This window comes from Zeus faber, assembly GCF_960531495.2.
Source record: "Zeus faber genome assembly, chromosome: 4".
NCBI classification, from domain to species: domain Eukaryota; kingdom Metazoa; phylum Chordata; class Actinopteri; order Zeiformes; family Zeidae; genus Zeus; species Zeus faber.
The window spans coordinates 8530168-8553203 of record NC_137191.1 but is presented as its reverse complement, the minus strand read 5'-3'; the positions used below and the strand labels follow the sequence as shown (position 1 = coordinate 8553203).

Here is a 23036-nt window from a genome sequence, read left to right as displayed (position 1 = left end):
CATCTTACTGTAAATATCATCTTGTTCATTTGTTTACAGTGGCATGTCAGTCAAGCACAACCAACGGAATATTTGGGATCTAAGTTGTTCGGTTTTTCACTAATATCCGCTCCGTATGTGGATCGATTTAGATGAATCTTATCAGCGAGATGCTTGTGACATACCGGTTTAAATGACACCTCAACCGTGTTTGAAGCTTATGTCATCATTGTGTTCCAGATAGTTTAAGCCGGGTTGGACATATTTTGGTGGAAATGCATTGGACCGTGTCTGTGATATCTATCAAACTTTTTTGCTGCTCATGAGCCTGAGCATTTCTGCTCCACATGTGGATGAATTTGGATGAAACTTCAACCACAATGTGTTTGTAACATACCGGTTCAAACAAGACGTAAACCGTGTTTGTAGCTTCTGCTGTTCTACTATTTCAAATAGTTTTAGATTTTATAATTCCGAGAATTTTCCTGGAACAATAGTGGATACAAATGTGATATATAAATATAATAAATTAATATATCACATACTGGCCAACCAAACTTAAAGTAATAATACCTTAAACACTATTCCTGTTGCATAAGGAATGACAGCAGTAAAATAGTCATACCTATGGATTATTTATTTTTTAGAAGATACAAGTTATTTCTTAGTCACAATTATGACTAAAGTATCTCATAATTATGAGATGCATCAAAATTCAAAACTCTATTTTGAAGAAATTTCAGAAAAGTCAAAATTCTGACTATGTCATAACTTGGACTTTGTAAGTCATAATAATGAGATACTCGTTTGACTAGGGGCAGTTCAAATCCATCTTGTTGTTCGGAGGGGGAGAGAAGTTGTTCTATGATATCGGGAGTCTTGCTCTAACTGGGGACAAAAAAGGTCCTCAAATGCAAAAGCTGTTCTCATCTAACCTCATGCCAAGAGATCATTTTTAATAGTCCAATAAAACTGGAGGTGTCCTTGCACGCATTTCTAACTCATGAGGCAAGTCGACTCACTCACTGCCAATGAGTTATGTGTGGGGTGGAAAATAAACATGTGTAACGTGCTGCGCTGCTCTCAACGAAATAACCCCACAAATTGGCAACAAATCGCAGGGGCAGTAAGGAGCCACTGATCTCTATTTTTATGAACTTAGTGGCCCTTGGGGGGACATTATCATTATTATAGCATGCACTCGTTTAAAGTTTTTTCTAGTGTGCACAGAAGGCGTATTTTGGGATGCAAAAGCATTTTCTGCATGTGGGGCTTGGTTGTGACTGTGAGAACATTGCATTGTTCCACACAAGAACTTATCAAGATTACAACAGTATGTAGTTTTTTTAAAAGTCAATAAGTTCATCAGTTTTGTTTCAACCTTTATTCAGAGAAAATCAACCCATGGGGATTTATATAAGGATTACAAATTGGGACCTTGCCAAATGGCAAGATCGAACAGCCTCTGCTAAAGCTCAATATACACCAACACAGTAACAAATGTCTACATGCATAATAGTAGAAAACCAAATACACATGTTGAATCCATTGACTGTCATCATCAAAACAGCCCGTTCTCTTCGGGCACATTTACCCAATTGAATTATGATCACCGCAACTAAGACTGTGACCCACACCACGCAATACAAGGATATAGTTTTTACAATAGTGTCATATATGATCTTCATGACGAACTTTGACATCATAGCCCAATGCTTAAATGTATATACTCAGAAGAAACAGATTTTTACAGATAGTACTACACACTTCATATTTTTGGCCGTGCTAACCAGATTGTGGACGGTTCAGAGGACTGAAAATAATTTGTTTTGGATCAGAAAACTTCCGTCGAGGCAGGAGTGTCGTACATTCTGACATTGGATTTGTTCACAGAAATGTAAATAATCTTTGACACGGCTGTCAAAGGCCTACATATCCTGAAAATATTTAGTATTGAACAATGCATTTTTGTGGCAAAATGATTTGAACATGGCCAGAGGAGACATTGTTTCCATTCAATGTCATAAAAAAAAAAAGAAATCATAGTAAAAGACATGTTTTACTCAAAAATTATGTTTGGCTAAATGGTAGAGCTTTCAAAACAGTGTTTTAAATATACACGTAATATATGGTAAGGCTTTACAGAACATAGTATAAATATAGGAACAAATTACATACTCACAAGTATAAAAAGGTGCACGCGATGTTTCTGCATGGGTCCTGTTTTGCAACAGTTTGTTTGTCATAGTTGGTCTTTGGAAGGATGCTATAGTCATTCATACACTTTAATCGTAGGTTGAACAGTCACATTTAGAAACTTTTCCGCTCCATGAGGTATTTGAAACATAGCTAATAGATTTAATGTTACTCATCTCTTACTGTTGATATTGGACAATTATTCCCAACAAAGTCAAAGAAAACCATACAATTGCGGAAGCCCGACTCGGCAGCCGCTAGGAGTCTCTCTGTACATTAAATGACGATGTAGGCTCAGTACAAACATAAATAATCTCGGGGGTGGGGGTGGGGGTGGGGGTGGGGGGGGGGGGGCGGGGGGGCGGGTACGCAAGCCCATTGTAAACTACAGCTTTGCATATTTAACCATAGAAAATTACTATACTGTACAAAGTCATTTACAAACCATGAAAGGCATCGTCTATGTCTCTGACATCTCGGCAACGGAGGAAAAACCCAAGTAGGAGGTGAAAGGACATGAAGGCGGAGGAGAAGGCCGAAGGGGGGGGGGGGGGGGGGGGTGGCATTCTTTTGTGCATTTGTAGCAAATTAGAAGCATATATTTATTAAACCCACAAACTCTGGAGCCCAAGCCACCGCAACGAACGGGCCGAAATTACTCCCCGCGATAATTGCGGCGTGGCGGGAGGCCCGCGCGCCCACTGCTCTGGCTCAGCGCCGTTGACCATAAAAGGGGCAATTTTTGGTTGAAATGGTGTTTGTGCTACTTAATTTCTGTGTTGCTGGTTTGCCTTAGTTCTAATTATTATAACTTTATTTTTAGGTGGTTGTTCTCTAAGTGTCTCTGTTTGTTCTGGTAACTGTGTCCCAAAAGCAATGCTGTCTTCAACGTAGATCTGTTGACACAGACGTTAGCCCTCGACGTGCTGATATACTTTTCAGATTGTTTGCAGTTTCACATTGAAATAGGTTACCGTCATAAAAATAACTACCGCAAACTCACAGTACAGTACAGCATCAGGAGACCACTCCTCTGAGCCATGTGCCAGATAGAGGGGCTTAATGTTTTATTTACAACAGGATAAGCAAGATGAAGAGCTGTATTATTGAGATGGTATCGCGTATACAAGCTTTCCTCCCTTTGAAAAAGGTACAAACGACAAGAAAACAAAAGAAATCATGAAAAATGAAAAGTCTAAAAACAAAAACACTGTTTTGTTCAGCTGAATGGTTGGGGCGGGCGGGGTTCTTTTTCTATTTAAACACAATCTCTGCTGTTGTCTCCTTTCCAAAGGGAGGACACTAACGTCTGCCTGCCTCACTGCTGTGTCCTGCTCTCCCTTAGCAGCTGGTGGTGGTATCCAGGAGCCGTTTGGACACTTGGGGATACACCTTTGTATCAGTGTAGTTTCTCTTGTCCTGCTGGCCTTTGCTGGTAGCTGCCGCCTTGGCCTGCATGCGGTTGATCTTGAACACATCCCACCTCTCGGAGAGAAGGCCCTTGTTGAAGATGATGGAGGCCAGCCAGGAGCAGAGTAGGATGGACAGCATCGAGGTCATCATGATGGTGGTGCGGAAGGGGAAGTATTGGGTCATCTTGTTCTCGGCATTCATCCGGTACCCGGGGTATTTGATGGCTGCCGGGAGCCCGATGAGGGGCTCGCCGCTCAGGATCCTCATGACGATGCCCATGATGTAGCCCACAGTGGAGCCGTAGCCATTGGACACCTTGAAGAACAGCACGCAGACCAGCTGGGGGAACATGATGGTGTAGGACATGTCCACCCCAACCAGCCAGAAGACAAGGACGCTGGTGTCCAGGTAGGTGAGGGCCGTTCCAGCCAATCCCACCACAACCACTGAGATACGGATCACCCACCGCATCTCACGGTCCGACGCCTGAAGCGATACATACATGGTTAGAATCCTCAACACATGTATGGGTAGCAAATATAGATGAAGTTTGTATGTCAATATTCACTCACTGTGTAAGAAACTCAAACAGGAAAACTACTCTCAATTTATGTCCTGCATTTTCCTGCCAGCTCATAAATGTACGACCCAAATACATCAAGCCGATAAAAATGCTAGTCCAGCGGAAAACAATCCACAGAACACTAGAGCATTCTGTCAATTCTGAACACGCCCTCTCACATTATATTGGAACAGTCAGTGGGTATAAACTGAATGGAAACAATTAAATAAATCAGCGTACAAGAGGGAGCAAGAGAGTGGAGCAGAGACATTGCGAAACAAGATGCAAAGTAAAAACAGGCGACATATGAAAAGTGAAAGGCTCTTTGTTCTCCCACTGCCCTCGCAGCCAGTTAGCCTCCAGCAAATGCACCATATGCTTGTGCGAGCATGTGAGCTTGTTTGCCTAAACACAAAAAGGTACAAGGCTAAAACTGTGGTCTTGAGGCTGTAATGACATTTTTGCCAAAGGAAAGGCCTTCAATGTGCAATGTTTACCAATATGGACATCTTGTTTTCATTTCATTACTAATAAATGTCGATTAAAGATCAGCTGCTACACACGGTGAAGGCACTACAGGGACGCCTGCGTCAAACGAAGGTTACAACTTAGTTATCTTAAATGAACCCTGTTTTCGCTGAGATATTAAGCTCAAGAACGTGTGCGCGTAGGGCCACTGGAGTACAGGTCATCCCAGAAATATCACGCTCTTCAGGACCTTGCCAGAAGTGAAACATTTTGTGAACACTTGCTTCAACTTCACATCATTTGGCAAAAAGGGCTTTGTCACCGTGTCTCCTCACCTGCTTCCTGATGATGTTTTTGTAGATGTTGGAGGAGAACAGCGAGGCGGAGGAGAGCAGGGCCGAGTCCATGGACGACATGACGGCAGCGGCTACGGCCCCGATTCCGATGATGGCGATGTAGGTGGGGGTGAGGTACTGCAGGGCGATGGGCAAGATGGAGCCCGCCGCGCCGCGCTCATAGGGAGTGGGGGTCCCGTAGCTGGTCATGTTCCAGTCTAGGCGGGAGCGGCGGCACAAAATGAGAGTTGGTTGCTTCAACGTTTACCGTAGGATGATGATCTAGTCATAAAGAGCCCATGGCGTTTGCTATTATACTTCCGACCACAATGTCACCTGCGTTGACACAAGCTGCTTCATGGGACTAGACCAAACATTTGACGCAGTAACGAGCAATGTCCTTTAACATTTTCAACTTTACAGAGAAGGTATGCACAAGCTTTTGGAACACCTGTCCATCTCTGAAAAATTTCCAGCTGCTTTGCTCTTCTTAGCGGCGGACAGCCTTATGGGATATTCTACCCTGAGCAAGGATCCATCTGCCGTTTCCTTCCAAATCAACAAACTATCTGCTATCTAGGATCTCCTATCTGTCCTGTTTTAATGTAGTTTCCCAAACTGGCTGCCTACCTCGGACGCACCCTGGCAAACAAGACAAAACCCTAATGGTTATAAACTCCTTGATAGCAGAGGAGAAGACCACTGCACCGCAGGGTGTTGACACTGGCTGGGAACACAAGTTATTTTACATGGCAAAAATATGTCATCCTGTTTGGAGCAGAAAGCGAGGGGAAAAACATAAGAGGCCTCCTGTATTTTGTTTTTGTTTCGAGTACTATTCTACCTGTAGATGCGGCAACGGCTCCAATCAACATGGAAGGGATGCCAAGGACCAAACAGAATGCTGAGGAGGCGAAGCAGGTGACCTGGGCTTGAGTGTATGAGGAGGCAGACAGGATCCTTTGGTAAAAAGCCTGGTAAGCCAGACCGCCCAGGCCCTAGAAAGAAGAAATAATGCAACAAATTAATGGATTAGTACTCCATGTCATATTTCATGTGATCTGTTGCGTTAGAAAACAGATTTTGTATAGACACATCACAGTGTGTGTCCATGTTGGCCTGTAAGGTTTACAATCCTTTGCATGTGTTGTGTACATGTGCATCTGTGTAGGCCTGCTCCACGTACCAGGACCATGAAGTCATCAAACCACTTGCCGGCATCGCTAAGCTCCAGTTTGCCGATCCACGGAGCCTGGAAGGTTGCGTTGAAGGCCGTCAATGAGATGTCCACTGAGTTAGGGTTGGTCATTATGAAGGGTACACACAGCCACTATATTGGGAAAAAAATATATATAAAAAAAAATAAGGCAATACACTAGAAGATAAAACAAGAGCAATGCTTTAACATAATGAGATGATTAAAAGAAAAAGCGCTTCTATCTTCATTACAATGTAATGAACTCTGTGCAATATATTGTAATAATATTGTAATATTTTAATAATTCCTTAATAACATAATATTAATTAAGTCATACCATAGTAATTTATACCTACTCATCTATTGAATTGTATCCCATCTATATTTATATCTATACCCACAGCCATACTAGCAACTATACTATGCCCCTTGGCCCCTACTATGCATTTTAACTGAATTTATCCTGTACAGTCACATTTGTATGTTTGTTTTTATGCTTTTTTTATGCAAATTGTCTCCACAGCAAATGCACTTGGGTAAATAAACAGATTCTGATGTAACAAACATGAGATGAAATGCGACACTGGCAGTTTGCGCACCAGGCTGACGAATATGAGGATGAGCTGGATGACGTCAGTGTAGGCCACAGAGTAGAGCCCGCCCAGCAGTGTGTAGACTATGGCCACCACTGCGGAGATGATGATGGCGTAGTCGTAGTGCAGGTCCAGGATCACGCTCATTGTTCCACCTGGAACAACACAACAAAACCCTTAGAACAAGGGGATTGACTGGACACGCTTCTTGAAGCAAGGCTTGTGTGTTTCATGTACAGCTGTTGTGTTGGCCTACAGTGCATGCAACTTAAACTCAGAATAGTGTACGTTAGTTTCTTTTTTTTTTTTTTCTTTTTAATCTCATTCTTTCATCATCTCTCTCATACAAACACACACACACCATTTCCTTGTATCTATCCTTATTTTTTATATAATTGAATATGGAACTTGGCAATGAAATTTGTTATTGTGCTGTCCATATGCCTTACTATAAAACTCAAAGCAAGAACAGAACATTTGGACCAAAAGTTTATACATTGACCTGCATTCAATTCTTGCAGTTAAAGACAAATAATTAAGTTTACGTTTAAGAATAGGTGGCTTTATTTGAAGGATTTGAAAAAGTAACTTATATAAGTGAGCTTATATAAAGCGAGAAGCCAAAGTGAAAATGGTTATGATAGAATTATAACAATACAGGACAATACAGGAAAAATGAACATAACAGAAGCAGCCTATTGATTGTGAGATTCAGGAACATTCCTTTCCAGCTCCCTCGTGGGTGCATAACCGTCACCTCCGTGAAAATACTTTAAAATGGGAATAAGAAGCTATTATGATAAAATATCAAATACACATATCTTCAAGCAGTGTAAAAACAATTAAAATGTGCAAAAAAAAAAAAAAAAAAAAAAACTAAGATGAATGAATGAATGAATAAATAAATAAATAAATAAAGACATCTGGTTACTCAAACAAGGCAAGCAAAGCGTCACTACCTTCACCGTCTCTTCTCCCACATAGCCAGGGTCCCCCCAGACGCAGCCTGCAGCCGCACCACAACAACGTCCTTAAACAGAAGAGTGTCAGATCGGCACCATCGATCGCTACCAGTCGTCCCCTCCACTGACCTCTGACCCCTGGTACCCCGGTTTCACACAAACACCTCCCCAATGGATATTTGAATTGAGCCCACTAGGATTAAAATTGGATTAAAGTTGACTTAAACAAATGTCCGGTTAGTCCACCATGATCCCGGACCCCCTCGCATGTCATTTTGAACCTTCTTTCACCCTCATTTTGCAAGATGTGGCCCCTGGGGCCATCTGGAACCGTGGCACGCCGGTTTGGGTTCTGCATTGTTGAGAGAATGTAGTGGAATTATTTGATAATATACTGATGTACACTGAGGCGGGACACTGGCGGGACACTATGAAAACAGTATCACAACATTATTAATACCATCCCTCTGGCTGGGCTTCTCTCCAAGTTCAGCAAAAGAGATCTAATATGTGCTGAGCTGAACTGAACTGAGCTGTGCTGGCCTCCACTGCGCTAAATTTAGGAAGAGGTAAGTGAAGGAATGAGATTTAAGGGTCTCTAGGGCTTAATGGGAACACCAGGGATGCAAAGAGAGCGTGTGCTGTCCAATCACCCTCCATGTCCTTTTTTGAGACGCCCTGTTGTCCAACCAATGGCCTCATTGAGAGCCTGTCCACTCCACAAAATGCTGCACAGCCGCACGTACGCACTCCAAAGTATCAGCTTTCATGCTCCTCTTTGCTCCCCTGGTCCCTCAACAGATATTTGATTAGCGGCAATTGCTTATAATTGATGTCACATGGCAAGCTGACATGCGCGATAGGTGTAGAGGGAAGCAAACATTTAGGACTTGTCACACCTGCTTGGGAAGTGGATCTACACACACCCAATTTCCTGGGAACAACAGTCATGTGCCAAGCGCTATCAGCTTGCTCTCAGAAGTGTCCGATTAATCCGTGTGTGTGTGTGTGCGTGTGTGTCTGTGTATTTAAGGGTTTGGAATATCACCGTCTTAAAAGCAAACACTGCATTGGCCAAAGTGGTTTTCATAGGGCAAAAAATGATTTGGATTAAAAAGCCCAAGCAGCATTCCTTCCAAGAAACTGGTACTTTTGTAGAGCGTCAGCACAGCTAGCAGTGCTACCTCGGTGAAAGGTGCTACCTTCATTTCAATAGAGTTTCACCTCGTTTATTTTCATACGCTGTGTTTTGCATGGATGTAATTTGAAGCCATACGTCATATCTAAACAATGTACAGTTTTGTTTCGTATTTTTTGTCCATTTGTGAGAACCTTGGCACAAAGCATGGAAACAATTCTCCAGTGATACACAAGAACCTGGTTTGAATAATTGATCACCTTTCACAATCAACAGGCTGCTCGTTGTTTAACCCCCTTTTCAAAAAACACTGGAAAAGAAAAGACTGTTAAAAACACACACAAGAGAACATTGTGCACTCATATATTTTCTCCATCACACTTGCACACCTGCACACCAATCCGCAATAGTACACACACACACGCACACACACACACACACACACACACACACACACACACACGCGCACACACCACCGATCAGCCACAACATTAAAACCACCTGCCTAATATTATGTAGGTCCCTTCCGTGCCACCAAAACAACTCTGACCTGTCGAACAATATTTAGGTAGGTGGTACAAAAGTAACAAAGTAACATCCGCATGAATGCCAGGGTTTCCCAGCAGAACATTTCCCAGAGCATCACACTGCCCCCGCTGGCTTGCCTTCTTCCCATAATGCATCCTGGTACCATCTCTTCCCCAGGTGAACCACCACACGCACCCGGCCATACTCATGAAGAAAACATGTTTCATCAGACCAGGCAACCTTCTTCCATTGCTCCATGGTCCAGTTCTGACACTCACAGGGCCATTGTAGACGCTTTTGCCAGTGAATAGGGGTCAGCATGGGCACTCTGACCGGTCTGCGGCTAGACAGCCCCATATGCAGCAAGCTGCGTTGCAATGTGTGTCCTGACTCCTTTCTATCATAGCAGCATTCTACAGATGCTCTTTTGTGGAATTGGCCCAGACAGGCTAGACTTCATTACCGATGATGATCAATGAGCCTTAGATGCCCATGACCCCATTGCCAGTTCACCGGTTGTCCTCCCTTGCACCACTTTTGGTAGGTACTACCAATTGCATACCGGGAACACCCCACAAGACCTGTAGTTTTGGAGATGCTCTGACCCAGTCGTCTAGCCATCACCATTTGTCCCTTGTCAAAGTGGCTTAGATCCTTACGCTTGCCCATTTTTCCTGCTTCCAACACATCAACTTCAAGAACTGACTGTTCACCTGCTGCCTAATATATCCCAACCCTTGACAGGTGGCATTGTAATGAGATGATCAATGTTATTCACTTCACCTGTCAGTGGTTTTAATGTTGTGGCTGATCAGTGTATATTGACTCTGAAAAGGAAATGTTATGTCATGAAACAATGGTGCCACTACTACATAAACAGTATAGACTTTTTTTATTTTACAATTCACAAGACGTTAAGTAAACCCTCTTCCAACAGTGTTGGATATTAGTCAGTCATCCTGGTTAGTGGTGTGAGGAAAATGACCTGTATTGTACTATTCTCTCGTCCCCTGGGAGAATATTTGTGTTTTATTTTGCTCTCTGATGTGAGGATAAGCACTTGACAAAGACAATAGCTCCTTTTGAGTGCAGATACCCTTCAAAAGAGACGCGTGTACTTGTGTGTATCCACAAAAGGCATGTGGCATGTGTGCTCATTTTTATTGTTTTTTGTGTTTATTGTGTTGTTTCCGGTGGGTTGGGGTTACTTTTGTCTGTAGGTGCATGAGGCACAGTGTAGGGTAACTTACCCAGGCTGACCAGCGTGCGTGCCACCCACAGGACGTCGGCCACCAGTGCGGGAAGGATCAGAGCGCTGCTCAAGACATTCCCATACTTGAGCTGAAACGGGTCCATCATGGTCACATACTTGTTTTCTCTCATTGGCTTTGCAAAGAAAAAGCCACCTGGAAGAGCCAACACGAGAGAGTGAAGGTAAGAAAAACAACCAACTGGTTCCCGGTCTCCCGGTTCAACTCCTTACCCCCCTCATTTTTAAGAGGCCATAACAGCAGAGGGATGGGAAAGGGGAAACAGGGACTTCAGAAGTGGGCACGAGTGAATAACAAGACAAACACGTCAAACAAGTGTTCTGCCCAGATAACGCTGCAACTTCTCAGGGAGCTAGCGATGGTTCCATTCAAACACAGCCAACAATGAACAAGAACGGAAAATGGGATTATGTTTCATTTCCTGATAGGGATGTGCCTGCTTGCAGTTTTCCATGGCCAGTGCGTTTGGAAGGCCAGTGAACCATTGTGGCGCAGGGGTCAGAGTGTTTACTGCGGCAGAGCACCTGTTTCCTGGGATGCTTTATTGCTGCTCCGGGGAGTCAAATCAATACCCGGGAGTTGCGACAACCTGAATCGTTGTCAGGGTCATCATTATTATGCGTATTTCATGCCAACAAGTAGGTGCCACCAGCACCTGTTGAAAATGTTTATGGATACTGAGGCCAAGTTGTCAGTTTGACGATTTGTGGAGTAAGTGATCCAAGCCTCTTGGTCAGCTCACAGCAGCCGAGGCCTCGGGTTACAATGCTGGGCTGATTGCTCATGGGTTCTTTTTTAAAAGCGAACAACTCATTGCTACTTGGACAAGCAACAAGCCAGCGATGGATGAGTGGTCAACAGTTCTGGGAGTCAAATAAACACAGGGACGTTTCATACATTTTATATTCTCAGTTCAAAATGTATGATATGTTCAAAACTTCAAACGGCCTTCATAAACGGGACTAAATAAGCAGTTAAACGGCAAAGAACACTGCAAATCGTTTCAGGGTATGCATGTCCATTTCATGGACTTGAAGGTCTCCACATGGAGAATGACCCTGGAGGGGATAACTGCAACTGGAAGATAGGGGCCCAGTATCTGTACTGAATTACAAGAGCAAAAACAGTTTCGTGAAACAGTGAATTATGCCAGAACATTCAAGCATGTTAAATAAAACATTTCACTCACCAAGGAAGAAGGTCAGCACATAGGGCACAGGCATCAGAGCCCACACCAGGCCCAGCGTGGGGTTGTAAACCGCTTCGGCTATGCCCAGAATGAAGCCTCCGCCAACCCATGTAGCTGCGGCAGGATAGAGCATGCACCATTTAGATAATACCAACTACAAAACAAGATCAAAGCAGTTTGGTTTTTGTTTTCTCCTTAGATATAGCCATGACTGGAATCTTGCCCCCTCTTCAGCCACATCCAAACCTGTCCCAGATTATCTTACCAGTGAGCGTGAAGATTCCAACGAGCAGGCTGATGTTACGGCCGGCCAGCAGCGTGATCTCCATGCTGTCCCCCGCGCATTTCTTCTCTTCCTTTTTGGAGCGCATGGCGGCCCATATGCCCGTGGCCAGAATCACCAAATAGAAGACGATCATCACCACCAGACCAGGCACATTCAGAGACATTGTTGACTTTTGTTGGGGGGCGTCTGGGCTGGAGGGGTAGGAGGGTTGTGGGGGGTGTGAGTAGGAGTAGAGGGGTTGAGATAAAGAAATGCAAGGTCAATGGCAAGTTAAAAACAGTGAGAGGAGGAAGCCCATGTATCTCTATTTGTCTGTTTGTTTGTCTGTGACGGCAGCAAGCGCGCTAGCTAGCTGGCCGGCTAGCTAGCTGTAGCCATCATTTGTTATCACACCGCCATCTCTTGAGTTTTGACGGTGGCTTGCATCCAATTGTATTGTTGCATTACCACCCTCCTGTGTAACTAACTACATGCTATCTGTGGCCTCCCTTGGGAAAGCCGCAAATGCTCAGCTTTATAGGGGGAGAGTTGTGATGTCACAAAGACATCACATGATGATTTCCCCCGGTTACCACGCTTACCGGGCAGCGGGGCTATGTGAGGAATTCCCCTAATGCGTTTACGTTTGTTTCTTTGACAACTGGGTTTGCTCCGACAGACACTTTGTTGCATTATTTTTGTTCCCATAGGAAGCCTCTTGGCCAAAAGTTTGACGCAAAAACAACAAAAATATTTCTCAAACATTGGCTGAAACATTCCACAAAGTAGGAGCCTGCAATTCCCGATCAAGCCCCTTGTTTTGATGTATTTTGCGTCTAGTTGGCTCGTCAGTGGAGGAAAATACTCATTAGGTTCAACACAAATGTACATGCTCCGTTTCCTTTCACATGATTTCGGTTTTGAGTGAAGTATTTTGTAGGACTGTGGAGGGTGGAGGGTGGGGCGGTTGGCGGGGAGTAGGCAGGATTGGAACTCAAGCTTACAAACAAAATGCTGGAGCGCATTCATGTGCAAATAAAGAAAAGAAAAGCACAAATGCTAAACGATGCAGGAAAGAAATCATTGGCCGGTACACCAGCCAATGCACAGAGAAAGGGGAAGAAGGTGGAGGAGGAAGAGACATACTGCAGATATCTTTCTACAAGGAGGTAAAAAGAAGACCGCTGCACAGATCAAAATGAAGGTAAAATGCAAAAATTTAAATAATAATGAGGGCAATTCTGCCCTGACTCTATTCTAGCGACTGCTCACTTGGCAGAGGGTTAAATGGGGCGAGGCAGATGGAGGAGGGGTGGAGCCAGGCCGTGAGAGGCGGAGGGGTGACGAGGACGATGTGGTCTCACCATACGCTCAGCAGCGTTGACGAGATGGCGGACAGTAGCTGTCCCACCTCCTCAGCGACTGGTAGACCCAGAGGCCTGACCGCAAACCTCGGGAAGTGAGAACAACTCAGAGCCATGTTAGTGTGTGTGTACGTGCACGTGCCTCTGTGTGCATGTGATTACTGAAAATGTTTACTAGAAAGGCAGATTCCATCTAATGACCAACAAAAGAGAAGCTTCTGTGTTTCTGTGCATGAAATGTTTACAACCCAGTTAAATTGAATTAACCGTTTTAACTGTTCTGCTTTTTCCTGACATCCTGTTATCTGAAGTACCACAGAAATGCAGTTTCTTCCAAATCGCACCGTTTTTTTTATTACACGTAAACACATTCTGCAGATAAACACAGGTAAGTCTTTAGTATTACACACCAGTTGTTTTTTGTTGTCGCAAACAGCACATTCTTTAAAACCCAGTGGAAACCGCTGGTGATTGCAAGCAGAAAACCAAGGATCGAACATACTGAAACAACGTCCCACATTTTGATTGGCTCTAGTTTACAGAAGCTAAACCACTGCAGAACACTTTCGCAAAAATCTGGCTTTTATCCAATGGCTGTGGAAAAAAAAAGCTGCTAAGGCTGTCATCACAGGGCTGCATTGGATGTCAAACAGGTTAACCTGTCTCCATCTGTGCTTTGCCCACTGGGGAAAAATTGCATAACACCACAAAGCCACAAGCTATGCAGATTTGGATGGAATGTGATGGAAGCTACTTGAAAGAAAAGGAACAGCAGCTTTTTCGCAAAATTTGCAAAAAGAGTTGCGTTTTTTAAATTTTGCACAGAGTCTAATGCGACCTAAAACACAGTACATGTAAGGCTCACAAGAAAAATGTGCATGGAGATATTACGAGCTAAGGGGCAGAGTAGAATTTTTTTTTTTTTTTTTAAATGAGGTAGACAACATTTTTAGACTGCATCTCAGCATTGCTACATGTCCCACGTATATACTCTTCTCCCACATTTGGTTTGTTGGCATCTGGTCACCCTAAATTAGATGCAAAAATATACGGATGCAGAGCAGTGTGCAGGCATAGTGGGAAAAGTGTGTGAGCTTTTATATTCATGTGTATGGCCTTCTCTGTTTAGCAACTGCAGCCCCTTCATACCGAACATTGAAGAGCTTTATCTGAGATTACTGTTATGCTCACTGACTCAAAACGGAGAACGGATGCGAAACCACAAGCAATCAGGTAAGAAGTCAAAGCCCACAAGGTTTATTCCAGAAAACAGGCAGGGGTCAAAACCAGGGGGATCAGTCATAGAAGGAAAACTTATTCAACAGGGAACAGGCAGAGAATCGGGGTCCAGGGAAACAGGCAGTGGTTCAGACAGGAATCAGGTAGTAGTGTGGGGAAAGCTCACCGTAATGCAAAAGGCAATCTGGCAGGGAAGAGAGGGCGTGGACTGGTATTATACTGAGGGACTAATGAGGGAACGAGCTGCAGGCAGGGGAAACCAGGTGAAGGGAAACGAGTGAAAGCAAAGCAAAAGGAAGTGGGCGGATCTGAAATTACCTGGATGGAAGTGATGTAGTGCATGAGGAAATGACCAGTTCAAGATAATATATGAAAACAAATATAAATACTAGAAGATCAGGGAGGATTCATGATAATTAGAGCATATTTACTGTCAGATTCAAGCTCCCCTATGCAAGAAATAGAAGAGGGCAACAACTATCATACTCTTCTTATAAAACTATATAGCATTTTTATTTTTGCATGGCTGCCCGCAAAGCAAAACAAACTAAAAATGAGAATTGCGGAGCATGCTCTAGGTAATAAAACTATGCTGTTTACCTCACAGTTCTGACACTTCTGGGGAATTGGCTGTGACTAAACATGGTAAAAAAAATTAAATTAAATTAAAATTCACTGCCAGTGCCCAATACATAGCTACGATCCATCAAATATTACAAGACTAGCGCGATGACCCTGAGTAACAAAGCAACAAACCACAACCAACAATGTAATTGTCAGAAAAAAAAGCCCATTTTGATCACACTGGAAAGGTTGAAAACTGAATTGTTTGCCTTCTATTAACCTTGCATAGGTCTGTGCCTATCATTAAGCGGCAGCAAAAACCAATGAAAGCTCGTTACTGTTCATGACCCCATCTCGATGCGTAAGAGACTGCAAAGGGAATTTTGCCATTTGGACACAGACTTTTAACTTGCGCCAGCTCCAATTTTTTTCTTTTATTTAAACATAACTACTTTAGCGCTCGCGTTATTTATATCATAATGAGTGACCAGCTCAAAATAGACTTGACAAGCTAACTCCAGCTTTCATTTGAAGATAACAACATGGTGATGCCATTGATTTGCAGGGCCTGTGGCTTTTCTCTGGTCTCTGCCAGAAGCCAATAAGTGATCCCGCATATTTGTCTTGACTCTTCCCCCTTCATACTGGACCAGAATGCATGGTAACTGTTCTAGTAATACTAATTCAGCTATTTATTATATATAAAAAAAAATACAAATCACCAGCTTCTTTCTTGGCAGTGTTACCAGAGACTTGAATCAGGAGCAAGAACAACACACAGGGGAAGAAATATTTTGAGCTATTCCAGAGGCCCTTAAAAAGCTTATGAGGCTTCGCACAACTGCTGGCGGGGGAGGAATTCTCTGTGGCCCGGTGGTATTGTTTGGACGGTACCCACCGTCCACTTGTAAAAAACCGTGGAACGTTCTAGAAGGCTTCTGAAAAAGACCTTGTGCCTCCAAGTTCCAGAAATGTTTGTGAAATGCTTACTCTAAAATGAGCGATAGGGTTGACACTCATTCAGACCCCAAAATAAATCTGTAATCTTGTTGACTTGGGCAGCTCGTGTTTATTGAAGCAGGCTGACTGAGTGTCTGTATGCGTGAGGTTGTGTGTGCTAGTGAGAGTGAGAGAGAGCATTTCCCCACTCCGGTCCGTCTCTTTCACTGTAACCTCCACCCCTCCTCCACCGCCCCCCACACACACGCCCCCACGCCCCTCCTTCATCTTCCTCCCTGAATCTTTCACAAGCACGTCCCACATGCCTGTGCATCGGCCTGTTTGCTCTGTAAACATCTCGGCGGGGACTGAGAAGCCGCGTGTTCCCAAGGTCTCGCTGTCTCGCCGGGTTCTGCTCTGTGGTCCAAACAACAAACCAGCCCGTCCCACCTCCCCAAACCCAGTCCCAACCCCGACAAAACGCTGCTGCAACCCGCTCACAGCCACATACCGCAACTGGTTGTATTTCCCAAATCTGGGCTCTGCTGTGCAGGTTTTGGCCCACAGAGACCAACGGGAGGGTCTTTGGTATTTATCAAGTATAATAGGCGGCTGTTTGAGGGTTAGCGTTCCCTCCTCTGGAATGAATAAACCTGCCTGTGCCACAGGGAAATCGAACTGGTGACTTTGCATCCGAGCACTCAGTCTTATATATTCTACACAGTAAAAGTGTGCTGAATATATACTTTGCTTGCCCCTATGCAGGACTCCATATAAAATTAATCAACCTCAATTGTTTGTATTCACGCATCGTAAAGTAGTCAACCATATCCATATACAACTCGGCTGTCAGAGGCTCACGTAAACAGTCGACTGAAAGGACCTCAAGTAAGTGTTTAACTGGGGCCTGCTGTAACCAACACCCTGACGCCACACAAAAGTCCACACTGTAACGCCATCCACAGAAACCGCTGGTCAACAAATCTGGTTCTCATCTGAAAGCAATATATAAACAAGCGTACGGAAGCCCGATCAGATAAAGGGCAAGCGCACGAGTCACCAGACCGCCGCTCAGGAAACTCGATGGACGACTGATTGGTGAACCGTCGGTCTGGCAGCTGCAAAACACTGTTTCTGTGTGTGTCTCGACCAAAGTGAATATACAAGAAAGGTTTGCCTTTTACTGAAGACATTTCACTGAAAATCCCCCTCTGGGGGGTAGCTCAGACAACGAAGACTAATAATTAGTTAGAAGATAAATATTTTTGTTGGATACTGGCAAAACTACAGTCAACAATGGGCAGGACTGGAAGAGAAAAGTGAGCGATAGTGTCAGACTGTCACAGAAAATGGCTGGTTGCATTATCAATCATGAGCACAGGACCTACAAACTGTAACTACAGTAGATTGGGACAAAAGTATAAAAAGTCTCTTTGGCTTGTGTCCTCCCCCCATTTCTCATGCTGAAATCATATGGGTTGAGTTGTCTGCTGTTTGCAAAACACTTCTTGCATCACTGCTTGTTAACTGAAGTTGAGCCATTGTGGTTTTTCAAGTTGCATCAATGTCTTGCAACTCGAGGAAACAAGCCAGAGAGACGCGTCCCTTCCCACTGCTACGGCGTGCTATCATCAATAAAAGGGCAACAAGTTAAGATTCCGCATTATCCCTATGAAAACACGAGGCAAAATGCTGCAACTGATTTGAGAAGAATGAGTGTCGTGGAGACATTTCCTTGACACCACAACTGCTGACAACAACCTCAGGAGGTTACAGTTTAAAGTTCGAGGGACCAGTTGTTTTTGTATTTTTCCTTTTAAAACAAAAACTGAAACAAACACCACAGAACCAGCAACTCTTTTTGTGACACACACACACACACACACACACACACACACACACACACACACACACACACACACACACACACACACAACTCACCCCTTTGAGATAAAGTATGCGCTGCTGAGGGCCGTTTCGCGCGCAGGATCTAATCTGTGGTTTGTTTCGGAGAGTGTATTCGTGCCAAAGTGCTCTCGTGTTGTTCAAGTGCGGAATTCCTCCGAAATGTTTGCTTCCTCCTCATCACTATCGCTTCCGCCGGGTGAGGCAAAAAAAAACAAAAAAACGATTCATCACTATGCATATCATTAATGGATTGACTGCCGGGGTGCGCAAGGGCACCTCCTCCGTCGGACTGTTTCACTTCTGGATTGGAGGTGACTTGTGTGTTGCTTGGCAACGCTCAGACCACAGCCCTTCTTTGAGGAAGTGGGCAGAATATTAAACTTTTTTTTTTTTTTTTTTTCCCCCTCCCTCCCGCTCTCTCAGTGATTTTCCATCAGTTCGTTATTTGCATTTTGTGGGTTGGACGACTGTCTCCTCCCCATCTCCACCCCATACAGGTTATTGAGCTGCATGGTGTTTGCAAAGTGAGAATGTTATCGTATAGTATCAGTCGAGAGAGCAAAGAACCCTTGTTCTGTTCTACAAAACTTTGAAACGGGGTGCCCATGAAAGGTGACCTCAATGCATTCCAGACGCACACAACGAGAGAGAAAGAAGGAGAGACAACGAGAGAGAGAAAGAAAGAGAGACAACGAGAGAGAGAGAGACAGAGAGAGAAAGAAAGAGAGAGAGAGAAAGAGAGACAACGAGAGAGAGAGAGACAACGAGAGAGAGAGAGAGAGAGAGAGAGAGAGAGAATGGAAAAAACCCAAGCTCCGGGCCAGCCTACGACTACCTTAATTCCTCCCTCCCACCCTCCCTCGAGCCCTTTCTGGCAGTGACTCAAGCATGCTCTGACTTCCACCCAGCAAGATTTGATCTCGAAAACATTTGTTAAATGTAAATACTTCCACGGTCCTCCGCAAGTTTGTGTCATGACGATTTTTCGAGAAGACCGGGGGCCATGCGACAAAGCCAGCCTTTTAATGTCGAACAGAAGGAGCCACAACGTCCTTCAGCGGCAACGGTGAAGAGCAATAATTAGCAGTGCATCGAGAAAATGTTGCAACATTTACTACTGACCGCTGCTGTTTTGTTCCCCCTCAAACCGCAGCCTTCCCTTCTCCCCCCCTAACAGTGATTATGTCGTCAACATACTGTGGCATCTTAGCCACTAAAACCCTTCCCTCGTGGTCCAGGCACAGAGTGATAAATATACGCATGCACTTTTCCCAAAAGCCCGGTGCGCTGCCATATTGTTGCCCGCAAACAGAGGGCATGTAACTATATCAGACAAGCCCATCAGCACAGAGAACAGCTGCTGATACCAATAACCAGTTTGGTCACTATTTGGGCCGGGAGGGGGGGTTGCAGGAGACACGGGACAGCAACCTTCATTCTAATCTGGATGTGAATCCATGTACAAATATGAGTAAGCCCATTGGTTTAATGAGGGTGAGGAGGATTATGAGGATGATTATTTTAAATTGGGACAATCCTGACCTGGGGATATGATCCTTTTCTGGAAGGCACTATTGAAAACATTGAAAAAAAAAAAACGCTCACTTTCGAGTGACAACGGTAAATACAGCAGCTCTTACCAACCTGGTTTTGCTCACTGTGCTGGTCTGTTTTTTTTATTTTTTTAAGACATTTAAATTGGTTTCGGTTGTCGTTTTGGTGTGAGAGTCTACGGGGAGTACGAAGGGACCGACTGGAGGGAATCATTTGGAATGAGTTTGTGTGTTTTCCGCACATGGTCAAGATCTCAAAGTCAACAAGTTGTCTTGAGACAACATGACCTTGATTTTAAGGAAGTAAAAAATAAAATTTTGCGCTGACACCCGCAAATCAAGCCTCCTTTTAAATGAACACATATACAATAAGTCATCATATTTCAAAAGGAGAAAACAAAGAGTGATATGGCGATAAAACAGAAAACTGTGGTCAGTGCAGTAGAAACAAGTCAGGCATGAAAAACACTTGTCTCTTCTTTAATCCTCTCATTTCAATCACATTTTTTTTTTTTCAAACAACACTGTAATGCTTACTCTAAAATACTCGAAGTGGACACTGTAATGTAATATTCTGCGCCAATTTTCTGTCATACATTGAATTTTTTCCCCCCTTGCACACCGCGCCCCAACCTCATTCAATCCCTCAGACCAGGTGCAGTGTAAATTTATAGCTTATGAATGACCCCCCAAAAAAACAAAACACAAAGATAACCACTTCAGTAGGAACCAAATTTGCGTCTCATCTAAATTTAGGGACAGCATCTCCCCCTCCCACTCCAGGGGCTATTTCCAGGACAGACATGCACTCTCACTTCAGTGTGTCCCTGGTAATTCAACATCTCAGGAACACACACACACACACACACACACACACACACACACACACACACACACACACACACATATTAAATGCCCAAACAAAAAAGCCACACATGAACAAACAGAAAACACAAAAATGAGAGGTGAAATAGAAATACGTACCCTGTGTTAAAATGTGTTTCGGTTCTGTCTCAGTGATGAAGTTGGAGAAGTTGATCTCTCAAAGATGTGGCCAGAGGAGGGAAAGGGTGAACACAGCACTCTATGACAGTGACAAGAGATGAAGGACAAAACTAAAAAAAAAGAAAAAAGGGAAGGAACGCTGAGGATCCTTGAGTTTTCAAAGCTTGATGGGCAAATTGAAATGTATTAAAAAAAAAAAAAAAAAGTTTTTTTTAAATTAGATCAAACAAAAGTCTCTGATGTCCCAACCTTGTGAGGAAGGATGAAACAGTCCAGAGTGAATGAGCAGCCCAGCTGCTTATAAGGCCTGGCAGGGTGGGCGGGGCGTCAGATGACACAGAGGGGCAGGAAATGAGCACATCCTGCATCCTGATTGGTCAGCACCACCATGCTTACACCCCAGCCAATTAGTGGCCACAAGAAAGCATGACAAACCCAGCCCCTCCACGTGAACCTCAATTGCACTTTGGGGTACCTTTTAGCTCGCTCTCTCGCTCTATCCCCCCCCCCCCTCTCTCTCTCTCTCTCTCCCTCCCTCTCTCTCTCTCTCTCTCTCTCTCCCTCCCTCTCTCTCTCTCTCTCTCTCTCTCTCTCTCTCTCTCTCTCTCTCTCTCTCTCTCTCTCTCAGTACACTCTCGTCTCTCAATACACTTCATGCATCCAATCGTTTTATGAGCTAATTCTATTCTCTAAGCCTATTTAGACCTTAGACGATTACTTTGGGCATTCATTGGAGCACATATTTGTGCATGTCACAAGCAGCATCCACGCCCTCTTTTCACTCTTTGCTCACATTAAACAGTTCAGTTTGTCTGCTTGATTCTCAGCTTTTATCTTTAATAACCACAGCAACCTCTCAAAGAAACTTTGGAAAAGTCACCAAGAAATCGTCCATACCATCGTGGAAAGCAACATTTTACCCACCCTCTTGCTTTTCCTTCCTCATTTCATATGTGTGTGTGTGTGTGTGTGTGTGTGTGTGTGTGCCCATGATCCCTCTCCATGCCGGGCTGTGCAAAGCCCAGCCTGTTCTATCCGTGCAGTTTAATGGAGAGCATTTTGAGAAACACCTGGGAAAAGCAAGACGAGGGGGGAAGTAACACATAACAGATTAAAAGCCGGTGGAAAGATAAAGAGGAGGGTCGCGCTATATTTGAGTTATTGACCTTGTTATTTACCACACTCCCTTCTTCTTCAGATGTGTGTAGAGATAAGACATTATGGTGTGTGAACACAACAGTCAGTGCTGAAGTAAAGCCAGGGGCATATTGGAGAGTTTGGAGATATTAGATATAAATTGAATCTGCTAAATGATTGTTAGTGAAAGCCAGTTATCACAAGGTGTTAGTGAATTGAGGATCATATCTAGCCAGCAAACTAAGTTTAAATAAACTGTCATGAAACCTCCCTGATCTCCCAGCATCACACCAACCGTCCAACTAAACAAGGGTCATCCAGCTCACGGGACGTGCTCGGGACTGGGATACAGTTGAGTGAGAAAACCAGTCGGACCTCCGCTCTTCGGTGACAGCTTTCTCTGACAGTCTCTAGAGGGTTGTCAACCACACTACACCTGGGGCGTAAGGCGAACTTTTGACCTGGCCCAGGGGAGTCAGTGAGTTTTTGACTATTCCATTGAGTTCCGGACCTTCACAGCAGAGAGAATTCCTCATTGCTGGCAGACAATCTTTACAACGGCTCTCTGATGTCAGGAATGGCGAGTTGGTGGCTCGGGACCTATGGCATATTTGAACACTCTCATTGCCATAGCCCTTTGCATCGACAGATGTCTCCTGGAGCGAAGGTGTGAGAGGGCGCTGACCAGTCATTCCCAGGGTGCTGGTGAGCCGTGCTATCAACTCCAAAAGGTCGGTTCTCATTGACTCTGGAGCTGATGCCAATTTTTTGGTCTCCCTCCTGGCAGAGCAATTGGGCATTCCCCGGGATCCTCTGTCGAAATCCATTGACGCCAGAGAGCTCGATGGTCACCCCTCTCTGCTATGTCACTCATCGTTCTGTTCCTGTACATTTTGAGATATCAAGTAACCAGCATGAAACATGAAATCTGATATTCCACCTGATAGAGGCTCCTCAACCACAGCTGAACTTGGGTTTCCCTCGGCTCCTGACACATAATCCTCAGATTGACTGAGGGATGGGTTCCATTCTACAATGGAGTTTATTTCGCAACTCAGTATGCCTCAGATCTGGTCTCCTGTCCCTAGTTCTCCTCCTCCCGCAGAATTTCCTGATCTCTCTGGGGTACCTCCTAAGTACTTGCCACTGAAGGAGGTGTTCAACAAGGCTCTGGCCATCCTCCTGACTTCCAGGTGTTGTCTCGGCTCCGCGCTAGCGGCATGCGGCTGG

The 23036-nt window shown here is 44.3% G+C and overlaps 1 protein-coding gene across 5 annotated transcripts; it reads right to left on the bottom strand.

Moving 5' to 3' along the window:
* Positions 1–1344: 1344 nt before the first annotated feature.
* LOC307229276 (high affinity choline transporter 1-like) lies at positions 1345–20938 on the bottom strand. 5 transcript variants are annotated; one of them, XM_079999236.1, is made up of 10 exons: positions 20919–20938; positions 20649–20748; positions 12098–12309; positions 11833–11946; positions 10623–10778; positions 6751–6899; positions 6140–6283; positions 5798–5951; positions 4954–5171; positions 1345–4074 (listed from the first exon to the last, which is right to left on the bottom strand). In XM_079999236.1, the coding sequence occupies exons 3-10, from the start codon at positions 12279–12281 to the stop codon at positions 3517–3519; spliced, it is 1677 nt and encodes a 558-aa protein (XP_079855362.1). In that variant the 5' UTR covers positions 12282–12309; positions 20649–20748; positions 20919–20938; the 3' UTR covers positions 1345–3516. The 5 variants fall into 5 exon arrangements, with proteins under 5 accessions (XP_079855362.1, XP_079855361.1, XP_079855363.1 ...); XM_079999235.1 differs by having other exon boundaries at positions 20649–20932; XM_079999237.1 differs by lacking the exons at positions 20649–20748; positions 20919–20938 and adding an exon at positions 7704–7774 and having other exon boundaries at positions 12098–12239.
* Between the last annotated feature and the right edge of the window lie 2098 nt (positions 20939–23036).

Excerpts from the sequence above, each read along its gene's own strand:
- LOC307229276 (XM_079999236.1), bottom strand. The coding sequence starts at position 12,281 with ATGTCTCTGAATGTGCCTGGTCTGGTGGTGATGATCGTCTTCTATTTG. Across the intron at positions 11,947-12,097 it reads TGGAATCTTCACGCTCACTG|CTACATGGGTTGGCGGAGGC; the intron begins GTAAGATAATCT and ends ATCCTGCCGCAG. Across the intron at positions 6,284-6,750 it reads TCCTCATATTCGTCAGCCTG|TGGCTGTGTGTACCCTTCAT; the intron begins GTGCGCAAACTG and ends TTCCCAATATAG.